General features: G+C 39.5%; 1 protein-coding gene across 1 annotated transcript in view; it reads right to left on the reverse strand.

Moving 5' to 3' along the window:
- Positions 1-15,118, reverse strand: part of lrrc9 (leucine rich repeat containing 9) — a 187,430-nt gene that overhangs the window by 96,692 nt on the left and 75,620 nt on the right. The window contains exons 13-15 of the mRNA XM_048538501.2: positions 11,580-11,712; positions 9,605-9,745; positions 7,398-7,522 (exon numbers count right to left, since the gene is read on the reverse strand). Coding sequence (XP_048394458.1) covers positions 7,398-7,522; positions 9,605-9,745; positions 11,580-11,712 — 399 coding nt within the window. The remainder of the gene's footprint in view (positions 1-7,397; positions 7,523-9,604; positions 9,746-11,579; positions 11,713-15,118) is intronic.

A 15,118-nucleotide genomic window follows, 5' to 3' on the forward strand; every position in this document is an offset into this window, starting at 1 on the left:
TAGGGATAGACAACGAAAGCTGGCCTGGACAACAATGCCCACATCCAATGCATGAATAAATAATAAATCATGAAGTAGATGTGGATTTGTGACGAAGTTTCACAGACATCCAAATCTCCAAAGGACAATTCACAAAACCTGATTGTTTACTGATTCAAATGTTTTAATTAAGTTGTTGAATGCAATGAAGGGCTCCTGGCAGTCTTCTCGCATTTGCCTGACAACAAAGACCATGTTAGAGGTTTCTGTCAAGGCTCTAATGCCTCGCTGTGCCACTGGCAGGATTTCCTCAGCATCACGGCAATGAGCCAGGACAGGTGTCAGATGTCATGGTGGGAGAATACTTTGGCGACAGTGACCACAACAGCCTCACATTTACCATAGCCATGGAAGGAAGGGAAAGGAGCAGTTACCAGGGGAAGATATTTAACTGGGGAAAAGGAAACTATGACGTTATCAGGCAGGAGTTGGGAAGTACAGATTGGGAGCAATTGTTCCACAGCAAGGGCACAACACACATGTGCAGACTGTTCAAGGAGCAGTTGTTGTGAGTGATGCATAAATTTGTTCCTCTGAGACAGGTAAGAAGGGGTAAGATTAAGGAGCCTTGGATGACGGGTACAGAGGTGCTTCTTGTCAAAAAGAAAAAGGCAGCGTACGTAAGGTGGAGGAAGCAAGGGTCTAGCACAGCTTTAAAGGATTACAGACTTGCTGGAAAGAGCTCAAAAGTGGACTGAGGAGGGCCGGGGGGGGCACGAAAAAGTCTTGGCAGGAAGGATTAGGGAGAACCCAAAGGCATTTTACTCATACGTGAGGAATAAGAGAATGATCAGGGAGAAGGTAGGGCCGATCAGGGATAGCGTAGGGAACTTGTGTATGGAGTCTGAGCAGATAGGGGAAGCCCTAAATGAGTTTTTTGCTTCGGTTTTCACTAAGGAAAGAGACCTTGTTGTGAATGAGAACTTTGAGGAGCAGGAAAACAGGCTTCAACAGATCAAGAGTGAGGAAGTTGATGTGCTGGAAATTTTGTCAAACATTAAGATTGATAAGTCCCCAGGGCCAGACCAGATTTATCCTAGGTTGTTCCGGGAAGCGAGAAAGGAGGTTGCTCAGCCGCTGGCAAAGATCTTTGCTTCCTCACTCTCCACGGAAGTCGTACCGGAAGATTGGAGGGATGCAAATGTTGTTCCTCTTTTCAAGAAAGGGAATAGGGAAATCCCTGGAAATTACAGACCAGTCAGTCTTACGTCTGTGGTCAGCAAGGTTTTGGAAAGAATTCTGAAGGATAGGATTTATGACTGTTTGGAAAAGCATAGCGTGATTAAACGGAGTCAGCATGGCTTTGTGAGGGGCAGGTCATGCCTTACAAATCTAATTGAGTTCTTTGAGGAAGTCACGAGACAGGTTGATGAGGGTCAAGCAGTGGATGTGGTGTACGTGGACTTCAGCAAGGCATTTGATAAGGTTCCCCACGGCAGGCTCATTCATAAAGTCAGGAGGTATGGGGTGATTTGGCTGTCTGGATTCAGAATTGGTTGGCTGACAGGAGGCAGAGAGTGGTTGTAGATGGTAAGTATTCTGCCTGGAGGCCAGTGCTGAGTGGTGTCCCGCAGGGCTCTGTTCGTGGGCCTCTGCTCTTTGTAGTTTTTATAAATGACTTGGATGAGGGGGTTGAGGGGTGGGTTAGTATGTTTGTTGATGACACAAAGGTTGGAGGTGCCGTTGATAGTATCGAGGGCTATTGCAGGCTTCAGCGAGACATTGAAAGTATGCAGAGCTGGGCGGAGAAATGGCAGATGGAGTTCAACCTGGATAAATGCAAAGTGATGCATTTTGGAAGGTCAGACTTAAATGCTGAATATAGGATTAAAGGCAGGATTCTCGGCAGTGTGGAGGAACAGCGGGATCTTGGTGTTCAAGTGCATAGCTCCCTCAAAGTTGTCACCCAGGTGGATAAGGCTGTTAAGAAAGCATATGGTGTTTTAGTTTTCATTAACAGGGGGATCGAGTTTAAGAGCTGCGAGGTTATGCTGCAGCTCTACAAAACACTGGTGAGACCACACTTGGAATATTGTGTCCAGTTCTGGTCGCCCTATTATAGGAAAGGTGTGGAGGCTTTGGAGAGGGTGCAAAGGAGGTTTACCAGGATGCTGCCTGGACTGGAGGGCTTGTCTTACGAGGAGAGGTTGACTGAGCTCGGACTTTTCTCTCTGGAGAGAAGGAGGAAGAGAGGTGATCTGATCGAGGTGTACAAGGTAATGAGACGCATGGATAGAGTCGATAGCCAGAGACTTTTCCCCAGGGCAGGATTGGCTGCTAGGAGGGGTCATACTTTTCAGGCGTTACGAGGAAGGTATAGAGGAGACATCAGAGGGAGGTTCTTCACCCAGAGAGTTGTGAGCGCATGGAATAGTTTGCCAGTGGTAGTCGTGGAAGCGGAGTCATTAGTGACAATTAAGCTACTGCTAGACATGCACGTGGACAGCAGTGAATTGAGGGGAATGTAGGTTAGGTTATTTTATTTTTGGATTAGGATTATTCCATGGCACAACACTATGGGCCGAAGGGCCTGTACTGTGCTGTACTTTTCTATGTTCTATGTTCTATCACGAAAGAAACAACTCAAGAGGAAGTGGAAGAGGCTGGTACTATAACAACATTTAAAAGACATCTGGATGGGTATATGAATATAAAGGGTTTCACAGGATATGGGGCAAATGGGACTAGATTAATTTAGGATATCTGGTCAGCATGGACGAGTTGAACTGAAAGGTCTGATTCCGTGCTGTGCAACTCTATGACTCTATCTCAGCTCCAGGACATCTCTGCAGGAGTTCAACTTGGTACAGACCTTGGTGCATCCATTTTCAACTGCTTCATCAATGACTTTTCCTCTTTTACAAAGTCAGAAGTGGGGATGTTTACTGATGACTGCAGAATGTTCAACACAGTTCGTGACATACCAGATACTGAACCAGTCCAAATCCAAGTGCACCACGAACTGAACAATATCTAGGTTTGGGCTGAAAAATAGTAGTAACATGTGGGCCACAAAAACTGCCAAACAATGACTATTTCCAACAAAAGAAAAGCTAACCATCACCTCTTTGACATTTAGTGGCATCACCATCATGGAATTACCCATTCTGAACATGACAAAGATTTTAGAGAATGCAGAAGTCTTTTAGGAATGTCTTAAGAGAGGAAAAAGGTAGGTTTGGGTAAAAAATTCCAGACCTTGTGTTCTGCAACATTTTATAAAGTTAGTTTGTGAAATCCATTCATCATTAGCTAGGTCATCATTTTTGCACATCCGTAATTGCCCAGAGGGCAGTTGAGAATCAACTACATTGTTGCAGATCAAGAGTCAGATGTAGGCCAGGTCAGGTGAGCATAGAAGATTTCCTTCCCGAAAGGACATCAGTGAATGGGCTTTTACTACAATGAACAATGTTTACATAGTCACCACTGGGCTACCTCTTTATTCCAGATTTTATTGAACTCAAATTCAGAGATGTGAAATAGCAAATATGAAGCTATGGAAGAATCTGAAAATAGGAATGAAAATTTTAAAATCGAACTTCGCTTAATTGGAACACAGTACAAGCCATTAGGCACAAAGGTGCTGAGAGAAAGAAAACAGGTAGAAGGTCAAAGTATCTGTAGTTTGCCATACAGGAATGTGGCCGTGAACTGGTGTTTAGCTTGGGAAACTTGATGGAAGTTTAATCAACAGTGTAATGTGTACTTGTGAAGTGTTTTTGTCAATTGCATTAAAGGTGAAAGAAGGAAGTTATATTCATTAGTTTAAATTATAAATCATCTGCAAAAGTAGTGTTTTTTTAAACTGGTCATTACAATATTCACCCAGTGACCAGTGGACTTCTGAGGGTTCAACACTGGGACCGCAAACATTTGTGTTACCTAGTAATGATCTGGATGAATGAATTAAGGACATTGTTGTCAAGTTTTCAGATGACACAAAGGTAGATGGAGGGACAGATAGTGTTAAGGAGGTGGAGAGGCTGCAGAAGGATTTGAAGTCGCTTAGAGAGTGGGCACAGAAGTGACAGATGGAATACAAAATAGACAAATGTCCACTTTAGTTCAGAAGAATACAGGTGTGACTATTTTCTAAATTGGAGAGATTTTGGAAATCTGAAGCACAAAGGGGCTTAGGAGTCCTAGTTCAGGATTCTCTTAAGGTTAAGATGCAGGATCAGTGAGGAAGATAGCAGTTAGGAAGACAAATGAAATGTTAGCATCCATTTCAAGAAGGCTAGAATATAGATGTGAGGTGTACACTGCAATTGTATAAGGCTCTGGTCAGGCCACGTTTGGATTACTATGAGCAGTTTTGGGCATATCTGGCCTTGTTTGGCATTCAGAGGAGTTTATAAGAATGACCCAGAGGATGAAGAACCTGTCATATGAGGAGCAGTTGAGGACTCTGGGTCTGTAGTCGAAGTTTAGAAGGATGAGGGGGATATCCCATTGAAACTTACACAGTACGGAGAGGCCTGGATAGGTTGGATTTAGAGAAGATGTTTCCACTAGGAGGAGAGACTAGGGCCTAGGGGTACAGCATCAGAGTGAATGGATGACCCTTTAGAACTGAGGTGAGGAGGAATTTCTTCAGCCAGAGGATGGAGAATCTATGGAACTCCCTTGCTGCAGAAAGCTGTGGAGACCAAGTCATTGAGTGTAATTAAGACAGGGATAGATAGGTTCTTAATCAATAACGGGATCAAAGGTTACGGGAAAAGGCAGGAGAATGGGATTAGAAACATACCAAGTATGACTGAATGGCAGAGCATACGCAAAGTGCCAAATGGCCTAATTCTGCTCTAATATCTTATGGTCCTGTAATCAAAAAGCTTAAAATGTAAAATCTTATCATGTCATTCTTACATCTTTCAAATGGAAGTTCAAATCTTTTTTTAAAAGCCTTTCTGGTCTCTACAAGATAGATGACAGAGGTCTGTTTGATCTAAAGTTAGCCAAAGGTAGAACACAGGAGGCCAGGCCAGTTAGGTATGCAGTGAACATCAAGGCTAGAGGTAACAAAGGCATTGATAAGAACTTCCTCAACAGATGATCTGAAGCAGAAGCAGGATTAGTGATGCCAAGGGGTGAAAATAGACATTCAAAGTGATGTCACAGGTATATGGTTAGGAGTATGGATGCACACTTGCATTCTAAAGGTTTGGATTAATGATCCAGAGACACATACTACACTATTGCAACTTTGGATTTTAAATTCATGTAATTAAATAAAATCTGGAACAAAACAAAATTGAATCAGTGATACTGGTGGCCATGAAAATACTAAATTGATGTCCTTTAATGGAGGAAATTTGCTGTATTTATCAAGTCTGGCCAAATGTGACTCTAAATCCACAGTAATAAGGTGCCCTCTCAAAGTATTGAAAAATGCACCCAGTATTTTCAAGAAAGTGGCTCACCACCATGTTCTCCAGGTCAATTTGATACAGTCAATAAATACTGGCCTTCCCAGCAATACTGACATCTCCTGAATGAATAGTAAAATATTGCCCTAGGATCAAATAGTTCAACCTAAGCAGTGAAAAGTAAATCAGGTTAGGATTATTGAAATGATTGTATGTAACAAGTGCCAGAACAAACTATGGGCATAGTTGAACACTATGACAATATGAATACTAAAGTGGCGAAGGACAGAAAGCTGATTGCTTTATGAGCAAGTGTTTATCAAATTGGAGGTAAATATACAGAGGTGTTCCTGAGGGGTTGGTAGTGGATCACTTCTCTTTCCAATGTAGGTAGATCACCAAGATTTGGGTGCATGAGACATAATTTACATAAATTTTCAGATTACCCAAAACTTTAAAATCTACTAACATGGGTATGGGCAGTCACAGACTCCAAAAGAACATAGACAGACTGCGAAACTGGGAAGATACATGGCAGGTGAAGGGAATTTGTCAGCACAGATAGCACATTAAAGCAGAAAAAGCTAAGAGTCAATGTTAATAGATCTGTTTTCCACTAGAGGAATATAAATGGTGGTGGCTTCTAGTGCTCACTGATTGTCTCCTTGTGCTTCTCAATACACAGAAATGGATTGGATTCAAATAAACTAACAGACAAGTAAATCTCAAGATGTTAAAAGACAACTTTGAATACATCCAGAGGCATTGAGAAGTGAAACAGCTTGGAAAGTAAGAGATCAAAAATATATTTCATAATTTTGAGTGGTGGTGGACACAAAGAGATGCAGCAAACACCCCTCCCACTATTACTTGACATTCCCTGCTTTGTAATTATAACAAAATATATAGACAATGCCAAAAAAGAGAACAAATGTGAATGTCAAAGTAATCACGAGAACACAGACATATCAGTAGATTAGTCAAAGTCAGAAGCCACATCACCTGACTAAGGAGCAGTGCTCCAAAAGCTCATGATTTCAAATAAACCTGTTGGACTATAACATAGTGTCATGTGGCTTTCAACTTTGTCCACCCCAGTCCAACACCAGCACCTCCACATCAGTAGATTAGTCAAACACAGGCCAGATTAAATTTAATTTAGAAAAAAACCAAGATAAGATGTTCTGAGTATAATTAAGGGAAAGATATACACACTGAAAAGTAAATTTGCAGTAAATTTGTAAGTTTAGGTCTCTTTCTTGAGAAAGCAACAGCCATGGAGGGAGTGCAGAAAAGATAAAAGCTGGATTGAGGGGATTTATTTATGAGCATAGATGAAAATTTGATCTCTTTTCATTACAACAAAGGAGGTTAGGTTGAGATCTGAAATTTGTTTAAAATTATTAAGGAATTAGAGAAGTCAGTCAGAAAATGCTTCCATTCAGCATATCCTGGTTTAGATCAGGAATTAAGAGGGTCATTAAATTGTGAAATTTTTAAATCATCATATTTCTATACTTCAATGAAAATAAAATTCAGAGAGATATAAATTGAATCAGTGATACTGGTGGCCATGAAAATACTAAATTGATGTCCTTTAATGGAGGAAATCTGTTGTACTTATCAAGTCTGGCCAAATGTGACTCTGAATCCACAGTAATAAGGTGCCCTCTCAGAGTATTGAAAAACGCACCCAGTATTTTCAAGAAAGTGGCTCACCACCATGTTCTTACACATTTTAAAGCATTACATGCCATACTACCAACCACCTGTAATTCTACAATTAATTTTCAATTGGAGTGCTATGAAGTCAGTGATTTTGTGCAGATAAACTGTATGAACCCCAGAGACCAGTGATTACATAACTTAATTTTGTAATGAAGCGGTTTGCCTTAGATCAAAATACTCTTTCGACATTTCAACATATTCCATTTCTAAATATTCCACAGTTTGTTTAAGTAGTCATTTATTAATTGCAATCTTTACCTGTGTTATATATTCAAAGTCAATAAAATATTCAGGAACAACAAGTTCATGGTCAAACACAAACCACTCATATTGACGAAGGCTGCAATCACAGCTCTCATGGAACTTTAAGGAACTGGAGAATCCTTACAGGTACGTGAAACATGGAAGACAATAAAAAAATTAAGAAATTAAAAATATACATTTTCTAATAGTATTCGTAGAAACCTAGTCAAAGAGCAATTTTCTGATACTGACAAAGTGCATATTGAATTGCAATTGAAAAATATGAGCACTAAGTTTGAAAGCTGTAAGGAATCAATTCTTTGTTAAATCTAACAACAATTTGTTAGGTATTATATAAGACTTTTGTTGGGTTGGAGGCAGATAGGCATCTTGTACTTCTTACAGAAAAGATTTTCTATTTTAGGCCACCTGAACCTTTTAAACATCATATATTGACCTCACTCAAAACAACCTTTCTCTTAAGCATTTCTGGCCACTATGTGACTTGAGTATTTTTTGCTTCTTTCACTGTGTCTACAACAAAAAATGTTTTACTATTTTGCACTGTTGTTGGCTTTTGCCATGCACATTTTCTTGCTGCAGATATCATAGTCTGATAAGCAGCCTTTTGAAATGCAGGATGTTTGCCAACAGCAATGAAGATACCATTATGCCGGTAAAGTTCCCAGAAAAGTGAAGAGGAACAGCAAACTGTTGTACTTAAGGTTAAATCTATGGAGCATAAATGGGAAGCATTTATTCTACTTCACTTACACAGTATACAAGTTGCCTTTGCTTTCAGAAGCACATTATTAAGCTATAATCACCTATGCCAGTGTCAAAGCCTAAAATTATGAACACAAGCACTATATTTGGCTACCGAGGTCACTATGGTCCTTTTCTGTTACGAGAAGATTTCAACAGCAACATCTCATAATTTGCAGGCCTTTGATGTACTAGGGGAGTCACATTTACATTGCAAACGTTTGTATCTCCCACCTAACTGAGAGTGAAGGGAGAAATAATACTTAAAGTATTATAGTTTTCTACACAATTCCTGGAAAAATCAAGCAATTTGCAGCCAATAGTGTACCTCCTAAGTGTAGGAAATGTGGCAGGCAAGTTAAACATAATTACCACCACCACCACCCCCACCAACCACATTTAGTAATGTGATAATGACTGGATAGCCTTTCTCTGTGATATTGACTGAGGGATAAATGTTGATCAGACAATTACCTTGTTCTTCATAGCACCAGAAGATCTTTCATGTTAACCCTTGGTTTAATGTCTCTTATGAAAGGTGATTTCTGCAACAATGTAGCACTACCACATCACGGGTCTAGATTGCCAATCTATACTTTTGTGCTGAAGTCTCTGGAGTGGGACCTAAAGCCACAACCTTGCTACTCAGAGGTAAATGTGCTGTCAATGAGCCACAGATCAATCAAATAGCATTAGGTCGAATCTGCCTGGCAAGCTTCACAAAAATGCATGCTGCAATGACTGAATGCAATGTATTACATTGCATGCTCCATATAAAAACCCTAGAATATCTGTTAAGTAAAAGGGATTTCACTCCCTCAAAGTACAACTGGTTTGAGACCACATACACATCAATTTGGTCCAAGTCTCTCCAGTAGCCATCACAATACTTACTTTCATGCCAATTCTCCATCCTGTTTTTATTTTACCAAACCTATAGACATGATAAGAGGTATCTTGTCCCTGGCTCATGTATCCAGGTTGAAATCTGTTGCAGAACACGCTTACAATGATAACCATGATGCCACAAGTAACATCATTAAACAAACAATCTGCATAATGCAAGTGATGCTTCTGCTTTCTGAGATCCTTTTGGAGTAGTTTTGCTGTAACATTCTTAGCACATCTTCAAGATTCATCCTGGGGTGGTAGGTAGAACATGCATACTGCATATGCTGGATAAGCATTGGGCTTGCTTTAGATATGTTGGAAAATGGGACTAAAATAGTTAAATTCTTGTTTGTGACTGGTACAGACTTGATCGGTTGAAGGGCCTTTTTCTGTACGTGGACCTCTGATTTTATGTATTGGATAAAGTCTAGGATCCTATTGGCAGGCGGTTTTCTCACAAACACACACACACAAAACTAAGTACATTCAGAATAATTTCACAGATTTATTCAAAGATCATTAACAATTTTTGGAAAGCAAAACCAATGTAAAATGCTCTTTGCTACCTGTATCATTTGCACATCTGGTGTTCACTTTTCGAGGTCTGTAGACAGAATTTGCATTTGGATACTTTAATTGTTCGACAAGGTCTGAATCAATGGCCTGAACGCTGTGACCGAGGAAAACTTTGGCAATAATGAGCTGACCTAAAAGCAAAGTTGAATCGTTTATTTCAATGTTCTCTGAAATTGAATTTTTAAAATTCTTTAAAGCCTGATATGGAAGGTATGTAATATAGCTTTAATGTGGAGGAAGATGACAAATTTGCCTAATGCATCCCTCCAATTTCTTCCAATATACTAGATATTTCACATTTTCATAGATACAAAGAAATTTATGGAATGTCCTGATGGAGTTAAAGAATCACAGATAAAATGCAAAGAAATAAATTCATCCCAAGCCTATGTAGCTGACAATATCAATCTGACTAATTTTTTTCCCCTCTCTTTATTAATTCCTGGGATGAGGACATCACAGGCCAGGCAGCATTTATTGCTCATCTCTAATTGCCCAGAAGGCAACCACATTGCCGAGAGTCTGGAGTCACATTTAATCCAGACGAAGTAAGTATGGCAGTTGCCTTCCTAAAGGACATTAGTGAAACAGATGGGTTTTTCCAACAATCGGCAATGGATTCACGGTCATCATTAGACTCTTAATTCCAGATATTTATTGAATTCAAATTCCACCATCTGCTATGGCAGGATTCCAACCTGGGTCCCCAGAACATTGTCTGGATCTCTGGATTAACAGTCCAGGGATAATACCACTAGGCCATCGTCCCCCCAATGCACTTCAAAGATTACATTTCTATGATCTCAACATGGGAATAACCATTGATTTTCACATATCAGTGACAACCACAAATGCTTATCTGTTGACCATTCACCCAGTTTAGATATGAAGTTCATTTATGTCTTTTTCCTAATTCTTCTTAAACTTGACTTCAGTGTTTTGAATTTTTGCTGAAATGCTGCTCCAGAAGTACCCTTTTGTATATTAGTCAACTATTACAATTTGAATGGAGCCTTCGACACAATGTCACTAGGTTACTTTCCTAGTTTCCTATCCTTCCTAATTGCCACATATCCTTCAAACTCCAAATTTTAATCCAGGTCTTCTGCAGGCATGTTTCAGTTACAGCCACTAGATTATACTAATTAATCTCAATTTGCACTGCTAATTCATCTGTTTTGTTTTAAATGCTACATGCATTCAAATACAAAGCCTTAAGTTTCATCCTTCAATTGCTTTTGTAACTTCTACTCATATCTTCGGATGTGCTCTTAGAGCTACATTGTCTTTCCCTTCCTGTCATTGTCTGTTTATCATTTTCCACTTTAATTCCTCCCTCTGCTGCATTTTCCCCACTCGGAGATTCACCATGGCATTCCAAATTTGGGCCCTTGGCCCTACTATTTAGGTTAAAATCCACTTTACTTCCCTAGTTACATGATTTGTAAGAACACCACTTCCAGTGCAATTCAGACGTTCCCACCATTACAGATCCCACCGTATTACTGCCCCGGCTCCATGAACCAGAACCCACTTCTCCCACACCATCTTTCAGCCATACATTCATCTCACTAACTTTTTTTACCTTATGTCAATTTGCACATGGTTCAGGTAACAATCAAGCTTTTACTATTTTGAGATTCTACTTCTTAATTTGGTGCAGGCTACTCTTTCCCCTACTTATCTTCATGGTTCCTCATTGTATTGCACATGCATCACAAAGTAATATTTAAAGGGGCTTGTGTTGGAAAGTAGGAGACAGCAAACTCAATGGGTTTCATGGCCTCCTCCTGTGTTGTACTATTTTATGATTCTGTGAACCTTCATTTTTGATAGACTCCAACATGGTATGTTGTTCTTTATTTATATTTTTGAATAATAAAACAATGCCAACCCAATTCTTAAGGAATAATACAAGCATCCAGAGACAACAAAAATCTAAGAATTAATACACAAATATTTTACCATATCTGAAAGGTACTGGATCAGTAACATGTGTGTTCTGGACTTTAGCTTGTTGCTGTAGGTATTCAATTCTGGGTTGTTCACAGAGGCTCATACTATTACAGAGAGGGACCGCTGCATCACGACCTAGAAGCTAGGAAGATGAACAAAATATATGGAGCAGTTACATTTGTTGTGTAAAAAGCTAATGTTTTTTATTAATGGCAAACTGTTATCTATCAGGTGTACAACTGTATAACTGTAAATGATCTATTTGTACCATTTGAATGACGTCCATGAAATATTAACTGGTAAAAAAATTAAAACAATGACATTTTGTATTTCAGGTTATATGCTAAAGGAGGGCTCTCCACGTGCCAACATAAACGTCCAGGGCATAGAAAGGAGGATTCATCATCTGCAGTCCTTTGCAGACAAGGATGACTCTTTTCTACTCTCAGGATGAGTCTGCAGATGACTTTACAGACTAATACATCTGCCACAGACTCTGTTACACTTGGGGCAGGTGGTGATCATGGGAAGGAGTGGGTGGGGCATTAGCATGGTAGTGCATTCCTTATGCTGGCAATTTTCCTGATGGCAAGTCTCAAGATGCTCGACGCCGTTCCAAATGCTCCTCCTCCATTTTGGATGATCTTGGGCCAGTGATTGCACAAGTCTTTGCCAGTGAGGCCTTCAGGGTATCACAGAAGTGTTTCCTCTGTCCACCTGGGGCTTGCCTGCTGTTGCAAAGCTGTGAGTACAGCACCTGCTTGGGAAGTCTCGTGTCAGTCATGCAGACGACGTGCCTAGCCCATTACAGCAAACCAAGGGTGGGCAGTGCTGGGGATAGTGGCCGAGTTGAGGACATTAAGAAGCAGTGGCAGGATGAAACCCTTAATTAGGCATTAATTGTTTACACAAGGGCCTCTACTAGGCTATCGGTTAGGGACCCACTCAACACTTCACCCACTGCTTGCAAAATTGTGGCAGACAAGTTTGGTAGGCTAGTGGTGGACATGCTTTAATTTATGAGTCTACTCGCCTTGTTTCTTGTTTGTGGGTGCCCTGTATAACTGAACCCACAGAAATGTTTACATGACTTGTTCAGAGCTACAATCTAGCATGCTGAGAATTTTGGTCATGCTAGTTTAACACTCACCTCAGGACATGTTGTGACCTGGATTTCCTGTGTTGACCAAAATAAGACCACTGTCTCTAGACACAGAAACCACTACTACTTTATATGGAATATGGAATGTCACTGTTAATGGCTTGGTGTAAACATGTGGGAGTTGTCTAAGAGTACATGTCATTGGCTGGTATTGAATAATGTGATCAGGCTTTGATCAATTCATTAGCTGAGTGCCAGAGGAAAGGAGCATATTTTCAGATAAACGATCAGAACAAAGAAATTTGTTTTCTTAGAGATACAGAAGAAGCAGCTTCAAGACCACATTGGGAAAGCACGTGCTTTTAAGTTACTTTGAGAGAGAAGGAACCACCAGGCCTTCACGCAGAACAACATTGACTACTTCATTGAGTTGGGGTAATATTTGATTCAAGCCAAACTTGGAGAGTTAAAGAAAGAGTCAGAGTTAAGTGTAAATTAAGTAAAGTGAATTAAATGAAATGAGTTAAAGTTGAAGTTGTTAGATGAAATAAGAAATAAATGTTGCAATGAATATATGCTTTATATTAAATACTGATACTTAAATGAGTTAAAATAAAGAAGAGTTTGTTTACGTAAGTTCTGGGTTGGTTCCCTGCCTTTTGTCTGCCACACAAGAGTAAAAGATTTGAATACTCCTTTCCATGCAATACTAAGGACATCATCAAAATGCTACTGTCTTGTTCATTGAAGTTGTATCTTGTTATGAACAAATCAGGGTTGTAGATAAATTGAACATATTAAAAAGCCAATGAATTTCCTGGGATGATTTTAAACAATCTCTATGCACTGTGTATGAATTTCCTGGGATGATTTCAAACAATCTCTATGCACTGTGTATGAGATGAGATTTTTGTGGCACTCAATCACTCAGGGGGAATCAATAAGAATCACCTTTGGCAATCAAGATATTGCTTATATTCTATTATAATATGCAAGTGGTTAAAGACTAGGTTTAATCAAGGCTCTTAAAAAGCCCTTAAACACTTAAACAGGTATTAATTTACAACAAGCATAAGATGAAGATATCAACACTCTTCTCAAAGACAAAGCAACATTTTGAGACTGTTGGAGGGTGGATGGCAGGAACCTTGTCAATTGTGAGTCAACAACGTTAGACAAAATCATCAAAACAAATATTCAACAGCATGTTGGATCAAAGCTGAGTATGGTACTAACACTTGCTAAGTGTTCAAATGGCAATCCAAAGGAAGAAGAAAAATAAGGTATAGAGTCTGGCCAAAACTTCTGCAAATATGATATATATGCAGCATACTGTCTAATCAACATGCCATTTCATAAGAGAACTTTACATTGAGTTTGACAATAAAATATTCATTTTATAGTTCACTCTGAACAAAAAAAAAGGAAGGCAAGTAGGCTTGGTGGGTTAGCAAGATTACACGAAACGATTTAACATTAAGTGCTAGCCATTGCCTGTCTAAAGAAGTATGACATGTCTACAATAAATCTACATTTTGCTAATGCACAAAAACCGCAACAAGAAATGTTGATCAATTGTGAATAACAAAAGGAGTAAAAGATTGCATCAGCTCAACCTAAGTGGTTCAGAAGGTTTTCAGAAGAAGTGATAAACTGGAGAATTGGGAATTACTCAGAAGCTCGAAAAGGATGGCTAAAAAACCTGATAAAAAAAGAGAAAAAACAGTGTATATAGAAGTTAGCAAGAAACACAAAAGGAGACTATAAAAACTTCTTGAGGTAAGTGAAAGGAAAAAGAATAGCATGGAAAAATGTGGCTGCATTACAAATGATGGCATGTTCTGAAATCTTCACAAGAGAACAAAGGTTTCAATCTGTAGAATTGCTGTTGTCACCACTCTTCTATAGGGCAGAGACACTTAGGTCACTTACCAAAAGGCACTTCATTGCATAAGTGGCGTTGCCTGAAAATACTTCAAGCAAAGCAGGAAAACAGATGAAAAAATTCCAATGTCCTTACTAAAGCTAAATCTCCAGCATCACAACCATATGAAAAAAAAACAACTCTGATGCTCTGGACGCTGCAAATGGAAGGAAACTACATGGTTTCCAAAGCAAATCCTTTACTGACAATCTAAGGGTGGCACCTGATCTCATGGAGGACAAAGGAAACATTTCAAGGATACTCTTAAGATTTGCTTGACTAAGGGACAAATTGACATGGTGTCTGCGAGGAACTTTTGCAACATTTGTTGATGGCTCATCAAACGAGCTGTAACACAATTCAAACTACCACATAAACTCTACAGAAGCAACAAAAGCAGGAGGAGATAACACAGTGTGGAGCTAGAAGAATACAGCTGGTAAGGCAGCATCAGAGGAGCAGGAAAGTTGACATTTCGGGTGGGACTCTTCTGGAGAACTCCAGCACCTGCAGTTCTTGCTA

Source organism: Stegostoma tigrinum, chromosome 10 (assembly GCF_030684315.1).
Source record: "Stegostoma tigrinum isolate sSteTig4 chromosome 10, sSteTig4.hap1, whole genome shotgun sequence".
Taxonomy (NCBI): Eukaryota; Metazoa; Chordata; class Chondrichthyes; order Orectolobiformes; family Stegostomatidae; genus Stegostoma; species Stegostoma tigrinum.